Source organism: Symsagittifera roscoffensis, chromosome 6, assembly GCF_963678635.1.
Source record: "Symsagittifera roscoffensis chromosome 6, txSymRosc1.1, whole genome shotgun sequence".
Classification (NCBI taxonomy): domain Eukaryota; kingdom Metazoa; phylum Xenacoelomorpha; order Acoela; family Convolutidae; genus Symsagittifera; species Symsagittifera roscoffensis.
This window is the reverse complement of record NC_087067.1, coordinates 57,440,545-57,467,020: the sequence shown is the minus strand read 5'-3', so window position 1 is coordinate 57,467,020 and position 26,476 is coordinate 57,440,545. Positions and strand designations below refer to the sequence as shown.

The following is a 26,476-nucleotide window of genomic DNA, read 5'->3' as shown; positions in this document are numbered from 1 at the left end:
TAAGAACACCTCTCTGACGCCCTCTATTTAATCGGCCAAACGACTCCTTGAAATCCTTTACGTTTTTTTTATCCGGCTATATTCTAAAAAACAATTTCATCCATCTTATGTCAACATGTAAACGTGAATCTATAAGTTGTAGAAAAAATGGCAGAAAGGTTAAAAAGTCCGTTCATTTCATCACTTGAAAACTGCTAGTCCTGAGGCTGTAGTTATTTTTCATATTACTTATTGTTAAGACGCAACTTGATCTTGTTCGAGCTCTATGCTACTATTGAATAATTCTTTAAAAAAAGTAATTTTTGCTGTTGGACTTATCAGAGACGCTTTTTCTAATACAATTTTCGTTGATCAAAATAACAGTTTTTTAAGAGAATTGTGCAGATTCGCCAAATTTTACTTCAATCGGTTATAAGTATCAATCTAAACCTCGCCCCGATACGTAGTCTTTAAATGACGCAGTTTTTTAAATACTAGCTTTTTAGACCCTTGTAAAAACGGCGCCGAGTGTCTTAATGGCGTGGATGAGTACTTCTGCGTTTGTCTGCCTGGCTTCCAAGGACACGACTGCTCGGACGAAATAAACGAGTGTGAACAAATTCACGAAATAAAAGCAGAGAATGGATCCAGAATCGAGACGTCAAATCCTTGTGTCAACGGAGGTCAATGTATCGATCGACTTAACAGCTACGAGTGTAAATGCGAGTTTGGTTACGAAGGGAAGAATTGCGATAAACTATTGGATCCCTGCAACACAACTTGGGAGCAGTCAAACTTCAGCTTCTCGTATTGCGCAAAACAAACTACTCAAAAATGTAAATCGGAACTGCAAAACGGAGAGTTTGTGGTTGACTGTTTTTGTAAACCGGGTTTCTACGGCAGTAGATGCCAGTATGCCGTGAACCCCTGTTTGAGTAAACAAATTGTTTACGGAGAGTCAGATTTTATTCTAGAAAATGGTGTACTAGATGTTAATGTGTGTGAAAATGGGGGATATTGTACCCCTCTACCTGTGAATGGAGCTGGTCACTTGGGCTCGAGGTCACGAGTGGTCAATGAAACTGACTTCTTCGTTTTTGGCGTGCAATGTCATTGCCGCGAAGGTTTCATTGGAGAACGATGCGAGGTAATTTGCTGCCTGATCAAATTGAAGTAAAGATCATCCAATAACATTTCAATCAATTTGTTTTTGTTTTTTTTCAACAAGGATAGAATATTAATCAAGTTGTATTAATCAAGAAGAAATCAAGGGTTAAAAATGTATCTGAGGAAAAATTTGCTATAAACCTCTCCTGGGTTTTCTGTAATCGCTCTTGAAAGGACTGTTCTGTTACTCTAACTGTGTAATTTGGGTCTTTTTGTATAGCCACTGTATTAGCATTTGTGCTGACAGGAGTTTTTGCAGAGTTTCAAGATTTACTGATTAGATGGATATTTTTGTGTTATTTTTTCTTCTGACAGGTGCTTCTGTTTAGATTGTTGAGCAAACATGTCCGGACAGCTTTTGCAAGCATAGAGGATCCTGTATCGTGGAATCCCCTGGACAGTTAAAGTGCAAATGCCACCAGGGCATGACTGGACATGATTGCTCCAAGCCAGACGTAGAAGACCGGTCCTTATACACGTGTAAACTCTACTCACAAATATCAGGCAGCAAAATATGCGATAACGGTGGCACTTGTGTCGATAAAATCAAAGCCGATGGTGATTTAGCTGAAGACGAATTCGGTTTTGAGTGCAAGTGTCCCGAAGGTTTCAGTGGACAGTTTTGCGAAAGAGTTGATGATTTTTGCAGCATCGAAGGAGCAAGTGTGTGCAAATATGGCACGTGTGTGAATGAAAAAGACAGCTACAGGTTCGTCATTAATTTAACTTGCGCTTTTGAAGATTCTCAATCTTTCAAAGCAGTAAAATGTGTTAAAACATCCGCTCTGTTTTCGTTATTCGGTGTACCGCAACATGGTTTTTGCGTAGGATATTGAGACTTTCAAAAATTGTATTGTATATGTTCACCGGCTTTATTTCAAAACTCTGTTCAATCTATTCAAGTTCTATTAAAACTAAATCTATTTAAGTTCTGTTAAATCTTGCATAAAATGTGACGATATAATTTAGGTGCGAATGTTTCGATGGCTTCTCGGGGACCAAATGCGACCACATCACCCCGCGATGTCCTCAAAACAAAGACCTAAAATGCAGCCCACTAGCTGAAAAGAACCCCATCAACTCACTTTTCCTCTGCCTATCTCTGGCTGCCCCTTTGGAATCGGAATGTGCCCTGGATCTCTCGGCTCCTGAGGTCCAGACAAACGAGTGGTGTCCGAATGAGAGGTGTGGGCATGGACGACGGGGGGCATATGGATCTACTTGTAACATGACTGCCTTGGGGTCCAAATGTCACTGCGCAGTTGGAAAGAAGGGGGATTAGTAAGTGTTTGTTATTTAAGGATTATTTATTGATGATGTACGAGTTTATTTTGCTTCTAAAGATTCGACAGAATCGAATCAGATCAAATGAACTTTTTGTTTTATATTTTTTCAATTTTTCTCCGGTAGCCCAGATTTTTTTCACAAATAAGCCCTCTTTGATATTTTGGGCAAGCTTTTCAAGTCATTTTGGATACTTCAAAAAAGTAGATTTTCCTAAGGTTTAAAAATGCGCCCTTCCCCTCCAACCAAATATCTTGGATTCGTCCCTGGTCCTTAGAACAACAAAAACATACATTTTATCCTATTATGCTGAACGAACTTTTTTTCAGCGACTGTTCTGCTGCTTTGAACTTGTGTGACCCAAAATTGGCCCAATGTGACCCCTTGGGGACTCTAGACTGCGTTAAGAGCGTAGCCAAGGAGTCGTGGATTGCAGACACTTCTGAGTGTAGATGCAAAGACGGATTCAAGGGGAAGTTCTGCAACGAGACAAATGACGTGTGTATGAATAAAGACACGTGCAAGAACAATGGGTTGTGCACTGCTTTAGCTGGAGACGGTTTGTAGAAGTTTGATTGATGTTTTCTTGTACATTCAAAATCTCGTTTGACCTGAAGTTTTTTGTTCCTGACTCTTATCAAACAATGAATTCGCTTGATGTTATGCACGCTCACCTGCCTAAATATATACATCCCCCCAAAAAAAGTAGCTAGTTACAGAATTTTGAAAACATGTTTCTATTAGTTTCTAGTTGCTGTTTATTGGTAAAACTGGCGTCTGTTAGATTTTACGGAAGATTTTTTTCAAATGTTTATAACTTGAAATTCTTGAAGTGAACAATTTGAATAGTCTTTATTCTATTTTTATAGATAAGCACGTTGATTTATTGAACGATTTGGTACCAAATCATCAAAAGGAGGTCGATTTCCTTTAAAAAATTGTTTTGGGTGTGAACTTAGTTGACTGATCTGAATTCTTTCAGACTTTCGCTGCGCATGTCCGACTGGTTATGGCTGTAAGGACTGTTCATGTGTGGAGATGTGCGACCATAACCACGTGTGTCAGGGACCAGGCACCTGCATGATGGAACCGCTTGACACTCCCAAATACCACAATCGTCAGTACTATTCCCCCACTTTGTTTTCATTGTTTCAGTTTAGTTTCAAGGGTTTATGACAAGAGGGTTATTATAGATTTGCATCATTAACTGTGCCTTTCTTTTAAAACGAAGCTTATGTAATATTGCAAAGTTTCAAGTATCTTATTTTGGTGTTTAAAGAGGTCGATGGTTCGAATCCCGCGGAGGAGTTTTCTTTAAAGGCCTTGTTAATAATTCTGCAAAATTTCACTCGACATGGCAAGTTGGTTTGCGCGGAGATTTTTTTCCTGGGGCAAGATGTTTGATTATGTTCGACCGATAAGCCGAGTAGCAATTTTTGACCGACAAATTGCGTTGGATATTCGATTAAAAAGTCGAACGAAGTGTATGCTTTTAAATTTGAAGCTATCTTGGGGTATATTTCCTTCAAAATGTTTTCAGAAAGTGATCTAGCTTCGTCAACTCTTAATTCTCGTAAAAGAAGTTAGTTATATGACGTAGGAATGGAGTAAGCTATAGACGATGGATAGGTTCTTCAAATTTGCATCGTCTTTTGTGAAACGGTCTGCAAACAACTTCGGATTGTTTAACTGGCAAATTGTCAAAATCATGGTGATGAAAAGAATTATCTTATTTATTTATTTTAATTATTTATTTTCTTATTTAAATATTCATCATGAGTAATCAAATTATCATAACACAATATGCAAAAATTCAAAGATAACTCATGATAGGACAACCAGAAAGCCAACGAGAGGCTTGTTGAAGGTTGCCCCGTGAAGGAATCACATCATATGACATCAGATCAAAAGGTTCAATAATTAATTTAGGTCAAAGAGGCAAATTTAAAGCGAAAAAAAACGAGACTTAAATAGTGCAATCACTCTTTTTTTTTTAATTTAAGAGCTTTATTCTTTAACATGAGAACCAGAGATATGATGCAAGCTTATACTTACAAGGGTATACAACTGACAGCGGGCGGATGCGAAATAATGACTGTTAATTTAATTAGCGAGCAAGTGGGCCCAGTTCTTAAGAGCTGGTAATCCAGTTGTTTGCTTTTTTCTAACTCCCCTTCCTAGAGTCCACTGCCTGGTACCTTCGACGAGAGGTTATCAGGTCTAACCGAGGACTCAGGGAAGTTAGAATGGATTAGTTCAAGTCTAGCGATATAATTCATCAATCAAATGGCAATTTCCTATTATATATGAATCTAAGATTGAATGACAGAAAGCATTTTTTGAATGATGGGTTTCAAAGGAGGAAGGTATAGTTACACTCCAATTGGCTAATATATTAATTAATTTGGCTATACGATGGGAAACAGAGTTATATTTAAGCTTACTTTTCATTGATGGTAAAATACGAGCACCCTTTACTGATGACCTCGTTGAATAAAAAATAGTTTCACATTTCTGAGACAATTCTTCATTAACTATTTTCTTTAGAATTTCATATACATGTAACTCGTATACAGTAGCAATTTTGCTTTCGGCCATTATTTCCGTTATCGAGTCACGATAACTTTTGCGAAAAGTTATACGAAAAAATCGTTTTTGTAGTTTATGAATAACATCTAATGCACTTTTGCAAACTGCTCCATAAACAAGAACTCCATATTGAACACAAGGTTGTACATAAGTTTTGTAGTACATGACCATTTGTGAATTGGTCATCACATTACGAAGCCGGTATGCAACTCCGCAGAAGCGGGTTAATTTTTTCCGTATAATCTCAATATGATCTTTGAAGGATAGTTTATTATCCAATTCAATGCCTAGGTATTTGCAGCTAGCAACGGGTTGTAAACAAGTGTCTGCGAAATATATAGCATCAGCTTTAGATTTTGAAAAAAGTAGTAGCTTAGACTTCGATCCTTCTACGGTAAGTTTATTAAACTTCATCCAATTATCTATTCGATTTAGATCCTCTTGAAAGTCATCAAGGGAAGCGTTTTTGTTTTTAATAACAGATGTATCGTCAGCAAACAACGTAAGTCGGCAATTTCTTACAATTCTGGGAAGGTCATTGATATAGATCAAAAAGAGCAACGGTCCTAAGACTGAACCCTGTGGCACCCCGCACAAAACATCTTTCAATTCGCTTTTAAATTGATTAAGGACAACATACTGTTTCCTATTAGACAAGTAACTTCTTAGAATTTCCAGCGACTTTCCTCTTACTCCATACCGATCTAATTTATCAATTAAGATCGCATGATTGACAGTGTCAAAAGCTTTTTTCAGATCTAATAAAATTAACATAACGTCTTTTTTCTTCTGATCTCTCAGGTTACGAACCTCTTCTGTTAGATCTAGAACCGCTTTAACTGTGCTTAATTTACTACGGAAGCCATATTGATTTGTACTGAGCAACTTGCAATTTTCCAAATAACTACTTAATCTGATATGAATTGTCTTCTCAAAGATTTTTGACAGCGTTGATAACAAAGATATGGGTCGATATTTCCCATATTCGTCTTGCAATCCACCTTTATGAATCGGAAAAATTTTAGCAATTTTTTTAAGTATTTCGGATAGCACCCATTTGTGTAGCAGGTATTGAAAAAGTTCGTGAGCCATGGCGTGATTATTGGTTTACATAATTTGAATATTGCTGTATTGATGCAATCACAACCCGAGCTGAGTTTATTTGGTAATTATGTTAATTGTTCTATTTCTGTTTCCTTTATACTCGGAAAGAACATTGAATAATCAACATTTTCTAATGAAATAGGATCTGCAACTCAAATTTTATCACTTAGATTTGGACCAATATTTACAAAAAAATTGTTCATATCTTGAGCTTTTTTTCATTTATATCATCTGGAAACGTTACATTTTTATGTTTTCCAAGATATGCTGCAACCGCTTTGTGATACTTATGAGAGTCTGTTGTATTTAGCTTAGATCTCCAGAATCTTCTGAATGATTTCCGATTCAGGGCATTGGATTTGTTTCGTAATGAGTTATATTTGATCTTGTTATCTTCTGTAGGGTTTTGTATATATGTCCTGTATGCGGATGCTTTTTTGTTTGCTACTTTTTTCACTTCATTTGTCACCCAGGACTTGTTATTTTTCGGCACATAACGAGTTTGAGAGGGAGCAAATCTATCAATTCAACTGAGAATTATTTCAGAGAAATTTTCAGCAGATTTATCCAAATCGGATAAGGTACCATCGACTTCCTTCAGTTTGGACTGTAAGAGGAATGTAAACCTTAACCATGTATCATCGTTTTCAAAAACTTTCATATTTCTAAAGCTAAATGTTTCTTTATATCTACTAACCAATTTTGGCATAGAGATAGAAACTTCAATCATGAAATGATCGGCTGGACCCCAGCGGTGTATGCAACTATTGTTAATTCCAATGTTTCCCCAAATATGATCGATACAAGAGTTTGTTTTTGACGTTACTCGTGTCGGTAACAGAGGTGACAACAAATGATAACCGAAAGAACTGAACATTTCAGTAAGATCATCTCTTACCTTGTGTTTTTTCATCATATCAATAATAAAGTCTCCCATAATCACATGTCTCTTTTTCGACTTGGCTTCGGTTAAGACCTTTTCTAGTTTGTGGACAATATCCTCGACCCTCATTGACGGTTGACGATATATAACAGTTACAGCCGTTGCCGTTTTATCACCTGCTACAACCTCTATTTTTAAAATTTCTCCTGCAGACACCTCCACTAACTGGCTTGTATTAAGCTCCGTTCGTATATATAAACCTACTCCACCTCCTCTGCTCAGCCGAGGGCTCGAGAAAAATTTGTATCCTTGCAAATTGAACAACTCGGCTGAATCATTAGGGTTCAGCCAAGTTTCAGTGACAGCGATAACAGATCGGGCTATTGCAAGTTGCTCAAGACTTACTTTAAATGCTTCAAAATTAGATTTAAGTGATCGCACGTTAACATTTAGCAATGAAACAGCCTCAAGAACTTGGGTAAATGACGATGGGGACATAAAACGAAATAAAATAAAAATGAGATTGAATAAAAGTCCCTATTGAGGCTGTCTTGTCTTAAATACTTAACCACTGTCTTCTACAGTAAACACACTTGAAGTATTGCTAACATTAGAATGAAGCTCAGTTTGAGGAGATTGTTTTGCTAAGTTATCAACATACTGCACAATTTTTTCAGGTTCATTTCTGTGCTTTTTAACATAATCAAGGATTTGCTGATCCGACCCGGGAGTTGGCGGAGACACTCTTTTTGGCGTTGTCGTGTTGACATTTAGCCTCATCGTTGCATCTTGATTTCCTAATTGAAAAATTGGTTTTCTCTTTGCTAAAATTTGCGCTTTTCCAGAAGCAAGCAACGTTTCCGCATCAACCGAGTCTGCAACATTATGAGTGAACACCTTCCCGTTCTCACGCTTTATAAAGACTTGCGGTGCGCAGTTGTTCGTTGTTGTTTTCAAATTAAGGCCTTTCATATAGTCGAGTAAATCCGAATCTCTCTTTGTCAGTCTCTCAAAAAGGTATAAAGGTTTTTTATTGATCTGATTGAGATAATGTCTTAAAAAATGCTTCGTTGCCCAGATACGGTCTTTGACATCAAAATAGACAAATTTCACAATAACGGCTGGGGGGGTTTTGATGTCGCGAATTGGGCCTAGAGGGTGACACGCTAACATGGAATCACGAGGCACATAGATGTCAATTGCTTCACGAAAGAATGCGATTACATCTTCTACTTAATCAGAGCCATGTCGCAGAGGTAAATTGTTTATAATGATACAATCTTTTGAGGAATAGCGCTCCAGATCATTTACTTTTTTTTCAGAAAAATTAATTCATTTTTCATGTTTGCAATGGTGCCGCTTTGAGTTTCAACATGGGATAAAAGATCTTGCAGAATTGATTTCAAAGATGGATCAATATCATTCGACAGTTGGTTGATATTTTCTTTGATAATGTTCAACGTCATGACAGCTCCCAGTAAGGTGTAAGAATTATCTCTGTGTACAGTCCAAATCTGAAACTATTTAATAAGTTTATCACAACAATTAGGCTTGAATCTAGGCTTGATCTATAAATGAAATTTTGACAAATTTTATCCCGAGGATGTCGAATTTACGATTCTTTGATTTGAAGTCGGTTTCAATGTCTAGCTCCGCCTCTTCTGAAACGTTCATGTATGAATTGAAATATTAAAACAAACAAGTTTGGTATTTTAAACTTAAAATAGTGGTATTCTTAAACTGTCTCAATTATTTTCAAATTGAATCTTGAACAATGGGATGTTTTACTTACGCAACGCGCAATGATGGTGCTTTATTGTGAAATATTCGTCAATTTACTTTCTATTTTTAGCGAGAAACGTACTTTATCATTTCTTTTTCAAAATCTGAAAACAGATTTTTTATACTAAATTGGAGATACTAAATTATTTTACCATTTCATTGCAGTCGAAAACGTTTATCTTGATAGTTGTACATTTATGAAGTTCTCCATACGTGAACGAAAAAAAGGTTGAGCGAAAGTTTTAGTTTTATCGCTGGAAACATTTCAGGTTACTTTTCCTATTGTGAGTGCGACGGCGGAGTTGGCGGCGACTTTTGTGACATCGACGTGAGAAACGAATGTGAGGTGGACCCGTGCGGGAATCGAACCCACTTCGTCGGAGGAGTGGTGCTAAATCGAAGCTTTCAATGCGTCGACAGACTAGGTTACTATGAGTGCATAGAGACGAGAACTTCGGAATCGACAACTCGTTCACCGTTCGTGGATAAAGAGAGCCAAGGCACGAGTACAGTTACGGTCATAGGAGTGGGTTTGGCCTCTTTGTTTGTGATCGTCTTGCTGGTAGTTTTGGTGATCAAGGGTTCGAGGGGAATGAAGACGGTGGTGAAAAAGACGTTCTACCCCGCTGGATGGCCCGAGATAATCAAGGGTAACTCTGTTCGCAAGCGACGCCGTGATGACCCGGCCGGAAACTACGAAATGGGGTAAGTAAAATTCAAGAAATTTCAGAACAGGTGACCTTTAAAAATCTGCTCAGCAATTCCTTCGTCATTTTTATGGGACTGTTATTGCTGGAACTAGCAAAAAGTTATTTAACGCTCTTGAAGGATGTTGTGTTAACGATATGCCAAAAGATTTAGTCAACGGAATCGTCAAAACTCATAGTTCGATCGAAGTTATTTATTTTAGCTAGGTTATTGTGTTTACGAACAGCTAGTGTTTTAGAACGAACCTTCTTTTTTTCTAATCTAACTCGCAAATAAAAGTGTTCACTTCTGTGCGTTTTTGCTATAATCACGATCTGTAGCATTGGAAATTGCATAGCATCTGTTCTCGGCTTTATTTGTGGCTAGTGTTTGTGCTGGACTAAGCATCCGTGGCTGAGTGATTAGTGCGTGAGACTCCAAATTTCTAGGTCGTAGAATAGTAAAAACTCGGCGACGTCTCGGACTCGAACCTACTTTTTAGAACTCTAGAGCTGCTTTTATCTTCTTCTTGCTAGTGTATGCGAAGCGCTTCTTCGGCTTTGTGTTGAAATTGCAGTGATATCATTTAATGCACGGGGAGCCAATTTGTGAACATTAAAAGGTGACGATTTTTTAGATAATTAACCCCCCCCCCCCCCCCTGCGGCCATTTACACTGAATTATCCCTCTAGATAAATTTAAAGAAAAAGCAGCTTAGTGCAATGAAAAAACAGCTTAGTATTGAACTCTGGCATATTTTAAGTTCCATGACAGAGGGCACAGAGGGTGACTACTACGGGGGGAGTGAGTACTCGGAATTAGACAATGCGAGGAAGAGGCAGAGACAGTGTGGGGACAGTCTCTCTCCCACCTTCGTGAACAAAGAGGGAGCAGTGGGCAATCAGGACCACCTGGCCGCATTCAAAAACAACAACAATAACGTCAATGGTGTAACAACAAATGCGAAGGTATATCTAATCTAATACTTGCTTACAGTCAAGTTTCATAATGCTTTTTATCGAGTTTTGGAACATTTGTTACAAGAAATTGAAAATGAAAATAAACGTCAGCTGACGCTTGCTTGCAAATATTGCAGAAAGTTTCCAGAAAAATAGTGTTTACTAAAGTTATATAAACATCTAAAAAAACATTTATTGTTCCGAAAGTAACGGAATATTTGTGCTCGGGGTCGGTTTTTTCCTTCAAACAAACTTCGACTTTTAAACTAGCCATTTTTTATCATTCAAAAGGTATTGTTGTCCTGAGCTTAAATTTGAAAAAATATTTCACCTGTGATCATTTTTCGTAAAGGTATGGGGGTTTAAAGAATGGCATTTTGAAGCTTTGAATGTTCCGACTGACGTTTAAGGTTTATGGAGCAGTAATAAAATTCAAAAATTAAATGTAATAAAACAAAATGAAATTTGAAAAAAAAACAATAACTTTTGAGTGATGAAAAAATTTTTTGTCAAAAATGGCTAGTTAAAAAGTCGAAATTTGTTTGAAGAAAAAAACCCACCCCGAGCACAATTATTCCGTTACTTTCGGTACGAAAGTCGGAACAATGAAACAGCTCAAGTTCAGAAATTTTCTAATACAATTTGTTTCGCCAGATTTTTGAAATGCATAATTTATACTCAGTTCGGCTTTATAGTTTCCAATTTATTGCGCGAATAAGTAGTGTGACTTAAGTTCATATTGTTGTCATTTTTGCTGAATAGCATTGCGATTTATTAGCATCTTTAGCTGTTTTATTGGAATTTTTCATGGGCCTGTGGTGCAGATGCGCGGACAAAGGATTCCAAATTTCCTGGTCTTGGGTTTAAATCTGCCACAGCAAAAGTTTCAAGGTTTATTCGTACCTTGTCTTTTCTTATTTCATTTTTACAGCTATCCCGGGGGTTGACCTCCATAGACCAAATATGCTAATCATACAATTCCATAAATTAAGTTTATGAAAAAATACTAGTCATACAAATTTCATACATTTTGCTTAAATGGTGTCATTGAATTTTCGATCAACTTTTCTCTTGTTTTGGCATAAAATTCGTACTAAAAAAAAAAACATTTTGTCAAAAAAAAAATGCTAATCATACAATTTCCATATATGGAAAATGTATGACTAGCATTTTTTTTGATGGCGACGACAAAAAGTATTTTTGGAATTGCCCCCAAAACTTTTTTTGTGTTTTTTTTCAACCGCAAATTGATTTTCGTACTCCAACAAACTTTTTCGAAAAAAAAATTTTGCATGCAAAGTTTAATTTTTTGTGTGTATAACGTAGTCCTGGATATATAAATATTGGATTTTTTTTTCTTTTCTGTTCATAACTTTTTTTAAAAACGCTCAAAATTCCTCTTTCTTTTGTATGAAACGTTTTTGTATGCCTTGATCAATGTCTGGTAATATAAATTTCAAATTATGGAAATAATATTCTTTGAAAATTTTTGCCTACATTTAAAAGTTCGTTACTTTCGTTATATCATTTGTGTGAGACAATTAAAACTTTTCAGGCCGTTTCCAATGCATTTTTATGCGAGACGGCCAAACCTTTGGTTACTACATTTGAGTAACTAAGGTTAATGTCATTTGTGTGCGGTTACGAACACAACCAAAAAATTTTGCGAAGTTAAAATGTAAAAAATCAATATTTTTGGTTTATGGGAAAATGCTTGTCATACAATTTCCATATATGAAAAAATACTAATCATAGACCTTTCATGCAATGTTTTGTACCTATATAATTGCATGGAAATTGTATGATAAGCATTTTTCCATATATGAAAATTGTATGACTAGCATTTTTAGTCAACCCGGGTCATTTTTGCCGTTTTCGAGCTTTCGTTTGCGAAGCGCTGCTTCGGATCTGTGTAAAAGGAAGGCAAACTTCACTATCGATCAGCAAAAGTGCAAAAGCCCCGAAAAACGTGATCGACCTTTTAACTTCAAAAGTGGATATTAATTTTCAGACAATCTCGTTTTCTCAAATGGAGTTAATTTTAATTATCAAAAGGTTTCAATCAATTATTGTTCTTGAAATTCAAAGTGCTTTAAGTTCACAGGTTTGTTTTTGAAACTCGAAACTCAGTGTTTTCTGTTTCCTTGCGTTCCTTGACTCTTTTCCAACTGTCTGTTGGCTATGTTTCTATTTATATATGTTCAATATGTGTTTCAGGTGTTGGTGGCTGGTGCGGATAATACTACCTCTGCCATGTTAGTTTTGAAGAACAGGGACCCCGAAGTGAGGAGACAGACCCTACTCAGTCTGGTACGGGGGAGATACGACATGAACACTCAAACACTCTCGAGACGTGAGTATAGATGCCAGTTTCCGTTTATGCGTCAGTGAACAAAATAGATTTTTTTTCATGAGGTAGTTTTTTGTTGTTTTTGAAAGTTTTTTTCGCGCTTTTTGTTGCGACAGTTTTTGATTTAAAAAATTTTCTCTCCAATTGTACCTTTAAGCGGAGCTGAAGTTTTGCGCTTCAAGTTAAATAAATTGAAAATTGGCAACGTATTAATTTTCTTTTTTGTGTCAATTTGTTTATTATAAAAGAACATAGGCTGGATAAATTTTTATCTGAAAAAAGAGTTAATCATAAAATTCCTGTTATAAGAATAGCGCTAACATGATGTAACTTTGTTCTCATTATTTGAGAAGCTGATTAGTTTCAAATTATAATTGTCATTTTTTTCTCTGATACAAGAGTTGAGTAAGGTTTTTTAACTGTCGTCTGGCTCTGTTGTATTAGTGAATCATGTTTCCTCTTGAGCATGTCATGTGTTATTTTTCTGGCGACTGTTTAGACGAGACAGTGTTGCATCAGGCGATACTATTGTGTGACGCCGAGTCAGTCCAGATCCTCCTCGGCTCCCCCTCCATCGACCTGGCCATAGGGGACCTGAACAACAGAAACGCAGTCATGACAGCCACCGCCACGGCCGATGAAAGAGTATTCGACCTCGTTTGTCGGTGAGTCACTGGATTCATTTTCAGCGTGAACTCTTATTTCAAACTGAGTTGGACGAATTTGCAATTGTGAATTGTTTTTCTGGTTCGAAAGTGAGTTAAGTTTAATTTCAAAGAAAGTATTGAAAAGATCAGGTACAGTATTCGATCCAAAGACCGAACTTTTTCCGTCGAACCTACCCAATTGAAATGAAATAGAGATTTAAACTACATCCCCCTCCGACATTGAAATTCGCTTCTAGGTACAGTAACATATTCTTAATTGATGAATTAGTATTTTTTGGGTGTGAAGTTTCTTTTTAGGTACCATAAAGTGCAATTACTCAAATAGTGTTTTCACTATATAGTTAGGTCTCTTCGTAGTAATTTGGTAATTTGTCTGAAGTGAGTGAAGTGATGTGAGTGTTTGGGTTGATAGGGTGAGCACGCGTGAGATGATCAATCAGCAGCAGACAGATGGGTCCACTTCGCTCATGGCAGCAGTCAGACACATCCACTCCTCCACCATCCTTAGACGACTCATAGATACAGGCGCCGACGTCAACTTAGGTATCCCATTTATTACTTCGATAATGTCTGCCTGGTCGAAAAGTAGAACTTGTGTAAAAAGAGTCTGTTAACATCAAACAACAATTTTCAGCGGGGAAATCAAGCAGCAAAATTTTTATTCAAATATAGTTTCCGTTTTGCTCGCGAGATATGCATCATTTGTAAGCATGCCGCCAGACATAACTTTTGCGGTGTGACCATTGATTTTAAGAAGTTTCCTATGACGTAAAAATGCGCTTTTAATTGGGTAAGTAACCAACATACAAGTTTTCATGACAATTGGACAACGTGAACAATAATTGCAGGCTATTCGACTAGTCAATTCCCAAGTTCGATTTCACTCTCACATACTTGATTGCTTGATCTATCTGTTTGTCCCTATCTTGAAGAATTGACAAGTTGTTTGTTTTCAGCCGACAAAAGAGGAAGGACTGCGTTGCATTGGGCGGCACAAGTGGGCAATGCAGAGGCCGTGTTGATTCTGGTCAATGCCATAGCCGACAGAGACGCACAGGACGCCGAGGTATGTACGATTTATATGTACGATTTTCAAATCACTCATGTGATATAAACTGCATTAAAACGTGTCAGAACAAATTTTTACAACATTTCTTTCATGCAAAATGCCATGTGAACAATTTTTGAGCAGCTTAATTTTGTAATTATTTGAGGAGAGAGAGGGGGGGGGGGGTTATAAACTGGAAAAGAGCCAAATTTTTTTATTATCCTCAGGAGGTGAGAACTTCTGTCGTGTAACTCATTGAGACCGAAAGGCACTATTTCTGGGCTGATAATTAAGTCTTCGCCTCAAGCTACGGGCGTGGATGATAGAAGTGGTTCTCTAAGCACCGGCTTAGAGGCAAGAGAATGTAGATTGTTCACGATTCCAATAGCAGCTTTAATATTTTTTTTGGTGTGATTTCGAGCAAGGAGGCTTATTTAGAGTCCACTAACATATTTCAGACTCTTATATAGGTCGGGATGATTTTTTTTTTCGTTTTTTTTCTCAGATATTTTAAAAATTTATTCAGACTCAAATTTAATTTTCCGTGGTTTGACTTCTGATTTTTTTTAAAAGTTCAGTTCATGTCCTTTGTTAAAAGGAAGGCTAACTCCACTATTGAACAGCGAAAGTGTACAGGTCACGGAGAAACCTTGATCGACTTCTAGTTTCAAATGTGGAATTTAATTATCAGATTTTCCAGCGAAATAAAAATTTTATCAGTTGATATAGTTTTCTCAAATTGGCTTTGTTTTATTGAGAAAGTGTCAATCTTAAATTCAAAAAGTTTCTAGAAATTCAAAGAGCTTTAAAGCCAGTTATTTTGTTCTTGGAAATTCGAAAGTTAGGGTTTCTTCAATTAACTTGCTTTCATTGACTGTGTTGGCTATGCTATGTTCATAAAATTCTAGGTCACTTGATTCTTGTTCACTTAGTGCCTTGTTTTATGTATATAGGAGTGCACTCCTTTGATGCATGCAGTGAGAGAGGGACGTGTGGAGTGTGTGGTGAAGTTGTTGGAGTTGGGGGCAGATAGGATGGTGCAGAATAGGGACAAACAGACTGTGGCGGACATGGCACACAGCATGGCTGCAGCTGCAGGGGGAACAGGCGGTGACATGCTGCACTACATTCAGGTAATCATACGTATATTTAAGGTTGACACGTCCCAAACCACTTTTTGACGCAATTTCACACGTCAACATAAATTCAATTGACCTGAAAGCATTTTTGGCCTATTGAAAGGATCAAAATCTTCGATGTTGACAAAGTGACATTCACTATAAAAGTGACTATAATAGAATGCGGTTGCCGTGTGATACGTGCATCAACAATGCTATTTTCAACAACGTTTTTTTGTGGTATCTGATTTGGTTTTGTAAAAAAAACTTATTCAAATCCCGTACCCTCTCCCGTCGGAATAATTACCAACAAAATCGAATCAGCCTGGGTTATCAAGATTGTTATTGTGGTCTATATATCGCTCTCCGTATTTCTTCGTTGAAGACATTTCGCTTACTTCGCCTTTTCCACGTCTGGCTTGGAATACCTTCTTTTTTGCTACTTCTGCCTTGGAAATTGTGGTCGTTGAAAAAATCAAAGTCATTTCTTTTCCGCATATGCAAGGAAGCATCAATGTCGTCTTGGGGAATTTGACTGTTTAGACCCAATATATCACTTCTATATTGTCCGCTAAGTCCCTTCCCTAAATACCAGAACCAACAAGGGGTGAGCTGTGATCCGGTATTTGATGACAATCCCTTCGGTTGAAAGGTTGAATTTGGTGGTCGATCGATGTACTACTCTGGGTTGCGCCCCCTTGGCTCGATTGCTCTCGACTGTTCTCTTCCTCGGAAAGAATCGCAAGAAACTGGATGGTAATTGAATTCAGAAATAAATATATAAATTGCCGGGTCGCTAAATGGCCTGAATACAATTTATTAAGTATCAATGAATTTAATCTGCGATAAATTCGAGGAAACTGCCTCTTGCAGTTCACTTTAAAAACAATTCTAAACAACTGTCCAACTTGCTTCACAAAGCTTCACTAAAATCTCGCGTCGAGAACTCACTTAAAAAATTTCACGAGTCACTCTCAGGACCCGTCTGAATTCTATAAGTCTCAATCTTGTTCTGTTCAGTTCGGTGGTTGTACCTTAATCGCGTATCGTTATCTTTATTTACTTTCGGTTCGGTCAGAGGCGTACCGTTCCCTATCCCTACTAACATTCACTTAATTAGCTGCCACTCAGGACTTATCAGCTGAATCAACCATTAGGTCGGCTTTAATTAAACATCGGGGTGGCACTAGTTAATCATGACATACTGAGCAAACATTGGGTTCAACTACAAAATCAGCTCCCAATCGTATTTGACAAATGACACCTTGCATGATTTTTTTTTAGTTCTTCCTAACTTTTCTTTCCCATGAATTGGGTAGTTCTCAGATAACCGGGAATTTAACTTCCATGATACTTGAAAATTTTCCATTTTTGGTCAATTTTAATTTTATTCCCCGGGTTTACTTCCATGATACTTGTAAATTTTCCATTTTTGGTCAATTTTAATTTTATTCCCCGGGTTAAGTCCAAGGGCTGGGTAATTTCCTTCCCCGTGTCCGTTTTGATCCGAAAAAAACACCACAAGAATTTATTTAATATGCTGGGGCTGTTGATAAAATCTTCATCCCGAAATTCCAATTTCCCCCATAGATGTTCCCAATTTTTGTCCGGGGCTGTATTTTTTCTTGTTTGTCGTTCTTATCGAAAGTCCAAGTGGAGTGGGTTAAGCTGACCCCAATGTTTGCTAATTACAGAAAATCACTTTCGCTTGGGTACAAAGGTCAACACTAAAAATTCTCGATTTAGGGCCCTCCCCTTACCTCCCCAGGTGGGTAGGTACCCCTTACGGGTCCTTACAATGCTAATTTATCGCTTTTCGGGGGTCTTGGGGTCAAAAATGCCAAATGACCTCTTTGAGGTCATCCTAGGTCAAATGAGGTCAAACGCGTCCAGACGTCTTATTTTCGAGGGGAGATCATTCCCACTAAGTTTCGTCCATATCAGACCATCCCTTCCCATATTTTCGAAAAATTCGGTTCAATTAACACTTTTCCCTAAATTTGCCATTTTCGCCCCATAGGAAGTTCCGGAGAGCATTGGGTCACTGGGGGTCCCCCTACTGGGTTGGGCCCCCCTTCACATTGGTGCATTAAAATCACAAGTCAATTATCACTATCAGGTTTTAATAGCCTAATTCAATTTTCAAGTGCTAATAGCTTCCGACGTAGCCGCCGGATTGGATCCAAACATTAATACATTATAGGTTTTCCCCCAACCTACCATCCCCCCAAGTTTCAGCCTCCTAGCATTATCAGGGGTCGAAAAATAACAAAAAGTGGGGTTTGTTTACATAGGGCGTAAAACCGGAAGTAATAACCGGATGCTTTCAAAATCCCGGTGGTGAACTTCCCTTGCCTATGGCTACAACATGCCAACATTCTGACCATCATTTACCGGTTTACAAAAACTGCTAATTGCATTTTCAGAAATCATTATTACTCGCCCCCCAGGGGTCTGGAAATTGGCATGCCCGGCTAAAATCATCTCTATTCGTCACCCACCAATTTTCATAAAGATCGGACTAGTGGTTCCCAATCCGGGGGGGGGGGGGGGTTCCAGATTTTGCGCGCTTTTCCAATTCTTCGCCCTAGAGGTCAAATTCAAGGTGCAAAATCCGATTACGATTGTTTGCTCTCAAACTAAGCTTATCTATCACTGAACTTCATTGCTACAAGTTCATACAGTCGGTTAACGCTAAAATCAAATTTTGCAAGTTTCAACCATTTTCATCATGAATTACCAATTTTACACTCAGGTTTTTGTGGCATGTAATACAGTAGAATCACCAATTCTACAGTTACAGCAGTAGAGATAGATTAGAGATATTTTGGTACAAATTTTAATTTTCATCAGTTCAGCTGAAATTACAAGCATATGACAAAAGTTTTCAAAATAATAGGGTTCTCAGTATAGTCAATTGTTCTTAGTTATTTGAAAATCTGGACTTCTCGAAAATCTGACTTATTTGCTTAAAGGGTTATGTTGGTGGTCAGACTAAATCGGCCGATCAAAGGATTATGCAACTTCCCCCTTAATTTAGGCTCTTTTCGGCTCTCCTCTTGCGCTTCTAGCTAGTTCAGCAAATCGTGGGCACAATAAGTAAATTCTCAATCGCAAAGGAAATAAAACAATTTACAGTGCCCTTAATGAGCTAACTACTATTTAGCAACTTCTATATTGAAGCCTGCGTCCCGTTCCGTTCAATCACTCGTCAATTTTCGGTTTACTCGATTCAAAACTCGTCTACTCTAGCAGAGCAGCGACACAACTAGTTCAACCCGGTACTAAACTCTGGTTCCAGCGCAACTCGCTCGCACAGCTGTCTCAACCCGGTACTAAACTCGGGTTCCAGCGCAACTCGCTCACTAGCAATAATTGTTCTCTTCTCTGATTGAGAACCAACTACCCTGAGTAGTTATCACTGTTCTCTAACTCTGACCGAGAACCAACTACTCTCAATCGTAGTTATCACTGTTCTCTCTAACTAACTGAGAACCAACTATACTCTATCTCAGTATCAATTGTTCTGACCAGTTCGGTAGTTGTACCTTAATCGCGTATCGTTATCTTTATTTACTTTCAGTTCGGTCAGAGGCGTACTGTTCACTATCGCTACTAACATTCACTTAACTAGCTGCCACTCAGGACTTATCAGCTGAATCAACCATTAGGTCAGCTTTAATTAAACATCGGGGTGCCACTTAGTTAATCAGGACATACTGAGCAAACATTGGGTTCAACTACAAAATCAGCTCCCAATCGTATTTGACAAATGACCCCTTGCATGACTTTATTTTAGTTCTTCCTAACTTTTTCCCTTTCCTGTGAATTGGGTAGTTCTAATTGCATTTTCGGAAATCATTATCACTCGTCCCCCAGGGGTCTGGAAATTTGCATGCACGGCTAAAATCATCTCTATTAGTCACCCACTATTTTTCATAAGGATATTACCAGTGGTTCCCAATCAGGGGGGGGTTCCAGATTTTTAGCGCTTTTCCAATTCTTCGCCCTAGAGGTCAAATTCAAGGTGCAAAATCCGATTACGATTGTTTGCTCTCAAACTAAGCTTATCTATCACTGAACTTCATTGCTACAAGTTCATACAGTCGGTTAACGCTAAAGTCAAATTTTGCAATTTTCGACCATTTTCATCATGAATTACCGATCTAACAATCAAGATTCTACAGTTGAAAGCTAAGCTTAAAGTAATTTGAACTTGCCCTGAACATATCCGTTATTTCAATTAGCTAATTAACATGGATTTCTAAATTTGCATCTGGTTTAGAACGTGATGCCGGTTCTCGCGCTTCCAGACATGCCCAGCCAGCGCAATAAGAACAACCGCAAACAGGCGAAAGTGCGCAACTCCAAAAATGCACCCAAGAAACGTCCGAACGAATTCGTCCCTGTCATGCCTCACAATGGTGTTGTAGATCCCTCAGGAAAACCCAATCATATGGGAATTGTCAACCCTTCCAATTTTTTCATGCTTCATCAAAACCAAGACGGCAGAATACCCTTTGCCCAGCACCCCAATTTGCACGTTAACCCTAATTTCGTGAACCCGCACCATCTAAATGGGATCCAGAATCCCAACGGAGGGTCGCCCGGTGTGATGGCGAAGACCCAACAGGCATTTATGATTTCTCCCCCAAATAACGGAGCTCAATGTCAAACTGTGGTTCTGACTCAAGATCCATCTTCTGGGCGATATTTCCACGAAACAGTCCCAAATCAGATGAATGCGTTAACTTCTCATTTCGCGAACCAACCACCCTCATCAAGTGCCCAAATCAACCCGAATCATCAGGGGCCGCAAAATGGGGGAACATTCCCGATGCCTCCTCCTTCGATTTGCCCGGTGTCTAATGTTTCTCCTAATAGCAGCCGACAAGGGGCTCGTATTTTGACACCAAGTGGACTCAAAATGGCAGCACCCAGCACGGAATTCTGCGAAAGTTGGAGTGAAACAATGCCTGTTTTGGTGAAGCAGGAAAACGATGGATCGCACCACCGGCCGTTTCATTGCACTCAAGCTAGTGTATATGAAGATCAGGATGATAACTACGAGAAAATCAACTATGATTACGCTCATTTGCCCAAAGTAGTATCAACAAGCAGTCTTGCAACGCAACAAGCTGTCCAGAACCAGCAGCCGATTGCGAGTGAAAACCCGACTGCCGACTGTTCTAAGATACTAAATGTGATGACCAGCAATGTTAACGAGCAGCCAGCGATTCATGGGTTACCGCAAGCTAACCTTGTCTCACAAGCTAATGGTGCTGTGCAAGGTATTCAACAAACGAGTGTACCCCAAGTCAGCAGTGCAGGACCCATTTTGTACCCTGAAGTACACAACACCGTATACAGAAACATGCAGCAAATACCTTCGGATGGATTCCATCATCTTCCGAGGTACTCTATTGCGAGTAGTGTAGGGTACCAGGATATGAGCCGAAATGTGAGCGTCGGAAACCCTCCTAATCATCATGCAGGGGGGTTGAGACAGCAGTCTCAGATGCAACAAAGCTTGCCTATTTCTGCTGAATTCTCCAGTAACTATAATCTCAACAGTTCCTTGACAGGACTAGATTACGATTTCATCAACCCAATTTACCAACCGGCCCTAAGTCATACAAATTCTATGACCAGAAACAACCCGCAAAGTGTGATGACCAATGGCCTGGCGAATAATGGAGCACAGAGCTTCCAGTTTTCTATGCAAAATTTGCCTCTAAGTGGAATGAATGTTGAGAACGGATTTATGAATTCGACTAATACCGGAGAAGATAGAATGTTGAATGCCCATAATGGATACGATTATAACGAAGAAACTGCAGTCGCTCACTTCTAAGTTAATGTAGAAAAATCTTCAGTCTTCCTTGAAACTGCTGGAGAGTCGTATGTCGATCATTTTTAAACTTCCTTCGCATTGTTCGTTTAAAACTTCTAATTTGCATACCATATTTTAGCATAAAACAATCACATGTTTTAAATTTGATTCACTGCGTTGTAATTTACGGCAGTTTCTGCTCTTGCCAAAAATTTAATAAAATCAAACAAATAGCAATACTTTGAGTACCCCCCAGCTCAGATCGGCTATTATTTTATTGTTCCGACTTTCGATACGAAAGTAACGGAATATTTGTGCTCGGCGTGGGTTTTTTTTCTTCAGACAAATTTTGACCAATTTGGGACAATTAACGCGCGTTATAATTCGCGCTATTAACGCGTAAGTGGTGATTTATTCCGTCTTATAAATCATTCCAAATTGGTTCAACGAAGCTTATTTGCCATGAATGATTTGTTACAAGGAACAAAATCTGTCCCTTTCTGTTTTATATGGCCTGTGGGGGAATAATTTTCATAAAAAATTTCAAAAATTTTTTTTCGTTTTTAAAAAATTCAATGAAATAAAATAATGTTTTTACTGCTGCTCCATAAACCTCAAAAGGCAGTCGGAACATTCAGGGCTTCGCCCTGATACGAGCAGTCTTGTTTATCATTTGTAATTTCGCAAAGAAAAATACGATGTTTAATTCTGTTTGTATTTACTGTTCTGTGTTTTAATGTTACTTTGCTCGTTGATTTCATGAAATATTATTTTCGTGGTATTTGATTTTGTTCTAAATAATTGTGATAACGTCAAGAACTTGTTCATGTCTTGCATCACCGTTTCGATATTTTACTATGCAATAGACTTATTTTTATAATCGAACTTTGAGTTTTAGTAAAAATGACTTTTCGATGTATAAGACTTAGTGCTGAGAGGAGGCGGAGCAATAAGCAGAATAGTCCAAGTGCAGAATGGGTCTAAGAGCAGAAAAACGGAAAATTTCAGACTAATATTGGTTTATACGGGCTAATTGATAAAAACAATTATCAGAATTGTCAAAAACTGCCAAGAAAACGAAAAAATTATGCATGAATTGACTAATTTCATTAAGATTTTTGATTAAATCTTTTTAAAAGTTCTGGATTAAATTAAACCAATATTAGTCAAATTTTTTCTGTTTTTCTGCTCTTGGACCCATTCTGCACTTGGACCTTTCTGCTTATTGACTGGCCACCGTGCTGAGAATACTTTGTGCTTGAGAATAAAATTATAAGTGTGTGGATTTATGGCTTGAGTAAACTTTTTGCGTGGCAATTTTGATCAAAAAAAGTTGAATCAGGTTATTGTTCCGACTTTCGATACGAAAGTAACGGAATAATTGTGCTCGGGGTGGGTTTTTTTTCAGACAAATTTCGACTTTTTAACTAGCAATTTTTGACGGAACTTTTTTATATCATTCGAAAGGTGTTGTGTTCCTGAGCTTCAATTTGAAAAGATATTTCACCTGTGATCATTTTTCGTAAAACTATGGGGGTTTAAAGATTGCCATTTTGGCCAATTTGAGACAATTAACGCGCGATATAATTCGCGCTATTAACGCGTAAGCGGAGATTTAATCCGCCTTAGAAATCGTTTTAAATTAGTTGAACGAAGCTTAATTGCCATAATTGATTTGTTACAAGGAACGAAATCTATCTTTTTGTACTTTAAATGGCATGTGAGTTGATGATTTTCATTAAAAAATTTCAAATTTTAGAAAAAAAACTTTATTTTGTTCTATTTCATTTTTTTTAAATGTTATTACTGCTGCTCCATAAACCTTAAAAGGCAGTCGGAACATTCAGGGCTTCGCCCTGATACGAGCAGTCTTGTTAAGAGTTAATTAACGGTCACATAGCAGTATTTAGACAACAGCGTATTCAGACTGGTCAGTATTTAGACAAATACTGTTTCAACCAATTAGAATCGAGCCAAAGAAGAAATTAATAAATAATCTATTATATATTTAAATACGGGCTTCACTATCTCGCCATGTTTAAGCTTTTTCAACGTATTATTTTTGCATGTTTAAGCTATATCGTATAATCCAATGGTTAAGAATTTTTTTTCGATTTACCAATTTGTTTTTAGTGGTTAATTTGAATAAGTTTAAATTAAGAAGCCAATATCGAATTAGGGGTTGCGAATTTGGCCTCCAATTTTGAATGCCCGAATCATTTTAGTTAACGAGGTAAGACGATTTTTGAGATTTTTCAAAATTTTTCAGAAATTTTAAAAAACAAAATAATTTACAAAACTTGAAGCTCCCAACCCTGTTGTTGGGTGCTGCCAGAGTACTTTAAGGAGTTGCAAATCTTGCCTCCAAATATGATTGTTCAAATCCTTGTAGTTTTCGAGATATGACGTTTTTTGTGATTTTTTCAAAAAGGTTTTCAGAAAACTCAAATTAATTTTTTTCCGCAAAATCTGAAATTCCCAACCCCGTAGTTGGGTCCTGTCAAAGTAATCTCAAAGATTACGAATCTTGCCTCCAGATATGATTGCCCAATTTTTTGTAGTTTTCGAGATATGATGTTTTTTGTTGATTTTTTCAAATAATTTTAGAAAATTTGAATTAATTATTTTCCGCAAAATCTGAAATTCCCAACCCTGTAGTTAGGTCCTGTCAGAGTACTATCAAAGATTGTGAATCTTGCTTTCAAGTATGACTGCTCAATTCTTTGTAGTTTTCGAGATATGAGGAATTTAAAAAATTTAAAAGTTCGAAATTACCAACCCTGTAATTGGGTGCAGTCAGAGTACACTAAAAGTTTGCGGATGTTGTTTCCAATGTATGCGGTTTTTCATGAGCTGTCGGAAAATTTCGAAGCACCGAAGGTGCGCTAAACGCTAGTTATTATTTATTTTGGATTATCTATGTCTTTTCTCGGTTCTGATTTGTTCATACAGTATTTGTCTAAATACTGACGAGTATGAATACGCGGCTTTCTAAACACTGGCTGCACTCCTTAATTAACGCAGCGAAAGCTTTTAAATAGGTCGTGATGACTTTTTGTTTGTTTTTTAAGTGTAAAAGAGCGAAGCAATTTTCACAAATAGGTCTTGATTAGTTTTTGTTTTTAAAGTCTTAAAACGCTCAATTATCTTCATTCAATTTTAATGCATTTATGAGTGTACTGGTAAAAGGGTATATATGCACTTTCTGAGTTTCATTCAAGTTCATAAGCTAAAAGGTAGGCAAATTTCACTCCAACTACAAAAGCAAAAATGCGAGATTAAAGTACTACATATTAATGCATTTATGAATGCACTTGAGTATGTATACATTTACTGAGTACATTTGCTAAAATGAAGGCAAATTTTACTCTCCAATTACGAAAGCAAACACGGCGGGGAAAAATGATCAAAATTTCGAAAAGCGGTCTTTAATTTTAAGTTTTTCCTACATTTCGAAAGTTCAAATTGTTGCGATTTTTCTTGCTACGGTTTTTCAGTTTCCATGTTCTTAAACCACGTTTCGAATTTTCTGTTGGCTATTTTTTTTCAAATACGAAGTCTTATAAAAGTTGTTCACGCTCAAACTGGATTTTTTGAGTCTGATTGAGTTCATTTCGTTTGTTAAAAGGAGGGCAAACTGCACCATCGAACGACAAAAGTATAAATGTTACATAAAACGGGATTGGCATCTAGTTTCGAACGTGGATTAGCATGTTCAGATATCCCAGCAAAAAATTACGCAATCTGGATCATTGCCTAATTTAAAACAATACTGACTAAATTTTTTTGAAATTTTTGTGAATTGAAAAATTTTGACACTGACAAAAAAACTCAGTGTCACCCGAGCACAGACAACAACTTACCGGTGAATAGCTGCATTTTTGCATCAAATAAACTTCTAAAAAATATTTGTTCGGGGTCCAAAATTGGGGTGAAAAGGAATTAAATTAAATATAGCCAGTTTTAGATGAAAAAATGTTTACCGTGCTTTTGCCAATAGTCTAACCCGAATACCCCACCCAGAAAATCCGAAATCCAAAAAAAAAATCGAAGATCGAAAAAATTTGACTAAAAGTTAAAATTTTGGTTTCATTTGCTAGTTTATAGTTAGTAGTCAATAACTCAAACCCGAACCCACCGTTCCGACCCGTTAGAAAAAATATTTGTGAAAATTTTTGAGAAAAGTTTCGCAAAACATTGAAAAATCCGAAATCGACCCCAAATCGTCTAATTTCGGTACCAAACTGACGTAGACGATAAGAAGAAAAAAAATTTTCAAAAAAAAACAGCCCAGCAAACGTAAGCACTGCAATATTACGCAGTGTACAGACCCCTTAGCACTATATCAAGTCAATCCCTTTGAGTTGTTGCAACTCTGAGCAGGTTGTTTCTGAGCAGGTGTGAGATTCTCAAAATCCGGTTGACTTGATTCCCCCCAGATTTTTTTTTATCGTGCCGAATGCCGTCGTAAATGTATATATTAGCCGCTAGCTCGCTCTCTGGTGCTCATAAAACGCTACGTATAGCCGAGCAGAACCGTATATCGCAATACTGTTATGCCCTTGGTGGTTTAAGTCTCAACCACAAGTACCAATCAAAACGTGCCCAAACTTTTTTGGGCACCAAAACGTGCCCAAACCAGACGGCGAATTAGCCCATAGAAATGATATAATAATCTGGCACGACCTGATCAACAATTCAATCAGCAAGCACAATAGTAACAACGATACAGCACTCAGGGAATTCGAACTGCGCAACATTCTGCTTTATTACAAAAGTAACATTGCTGCAATTGTATATTGTCAACGAGTCGAAACTCCTAATATCTACGATTTGCTTTGCTCAACGGGCATTTCAATTTTAAGCGTGACTGGCGACTTAATCTCTAAGCGTAAGCTGAAAAACACTCGCTTACTCCGTCAGTACTTCCAAATTCACCAAGAAACTGACCTTGAACTAAAGTCTATCTCGATAGTCCGAAGTAATACGGCAAACTTAAGAAAAATAAAGAACACAAAAAGCGAC

The 26,476-nt window shown here is 37.5% G+C and overlaps 1 protein-coding gene across 1 annotated transcript in view; it reads left to right on the top strand.

Annotated features, from left to right (window-relative positions):
- LOC134848844 (neurogenic locus notch homolog protein 1-like) overlaps positions 1–21,773 on the top strand; it is an 85,455-nt gene extending 63,682 nt beyond the window's left edge. The window contains exons 13-25 of the mRNA XM_063866357.1: positions 486–1,126; positions 1,476–1,855; positions 2,116–2,427; positions 2,760–2,989; positions 3,413–3,547; positions 9,058–9,493; positions 10,239–10,443; positions 12,652–12,787; positions 13,284–13,449; positions 13,865–13,995; positions 14,409–14,518; positions 15,454–15,633; positions 19,904–21,773. Coding sequence (XP_063722427.1) covers positions 486–1,126; positions 1,476–1,855; positions 2,116–2,427; positions 2,760–2,989; positions 3,413–3,547; positions 9,058–9,493; positions 10,239–10,443; positions 12,652–12,787; positions 13,284–13,449; positions 13,865–13,995; positions 14,409–14,518; positions 15,454–15,633; positions 19,904–21,472 — 4,631 coding nt within the window. The 3' untranslated portion in view covers positions 21,473–21,773. The remainder of the gene's footprint in view (positions 1–485; positions 1,127–1,475; positions 1,856–2,115; positions 2,428–2,759; positions 2,990–3,412; positions 3,548–9,057; positions 9,494–10,238; positions 10,444–12,651; positions 12,788–13,283; positions 13,450–13,864; positions 13,996–14,408; positions 14,519–15,453; positions 15,634–19,903) is intronic.
- The last annotated feature ends 4,703 nt before the right edge of the window (positions 21,774–26,476 follow it).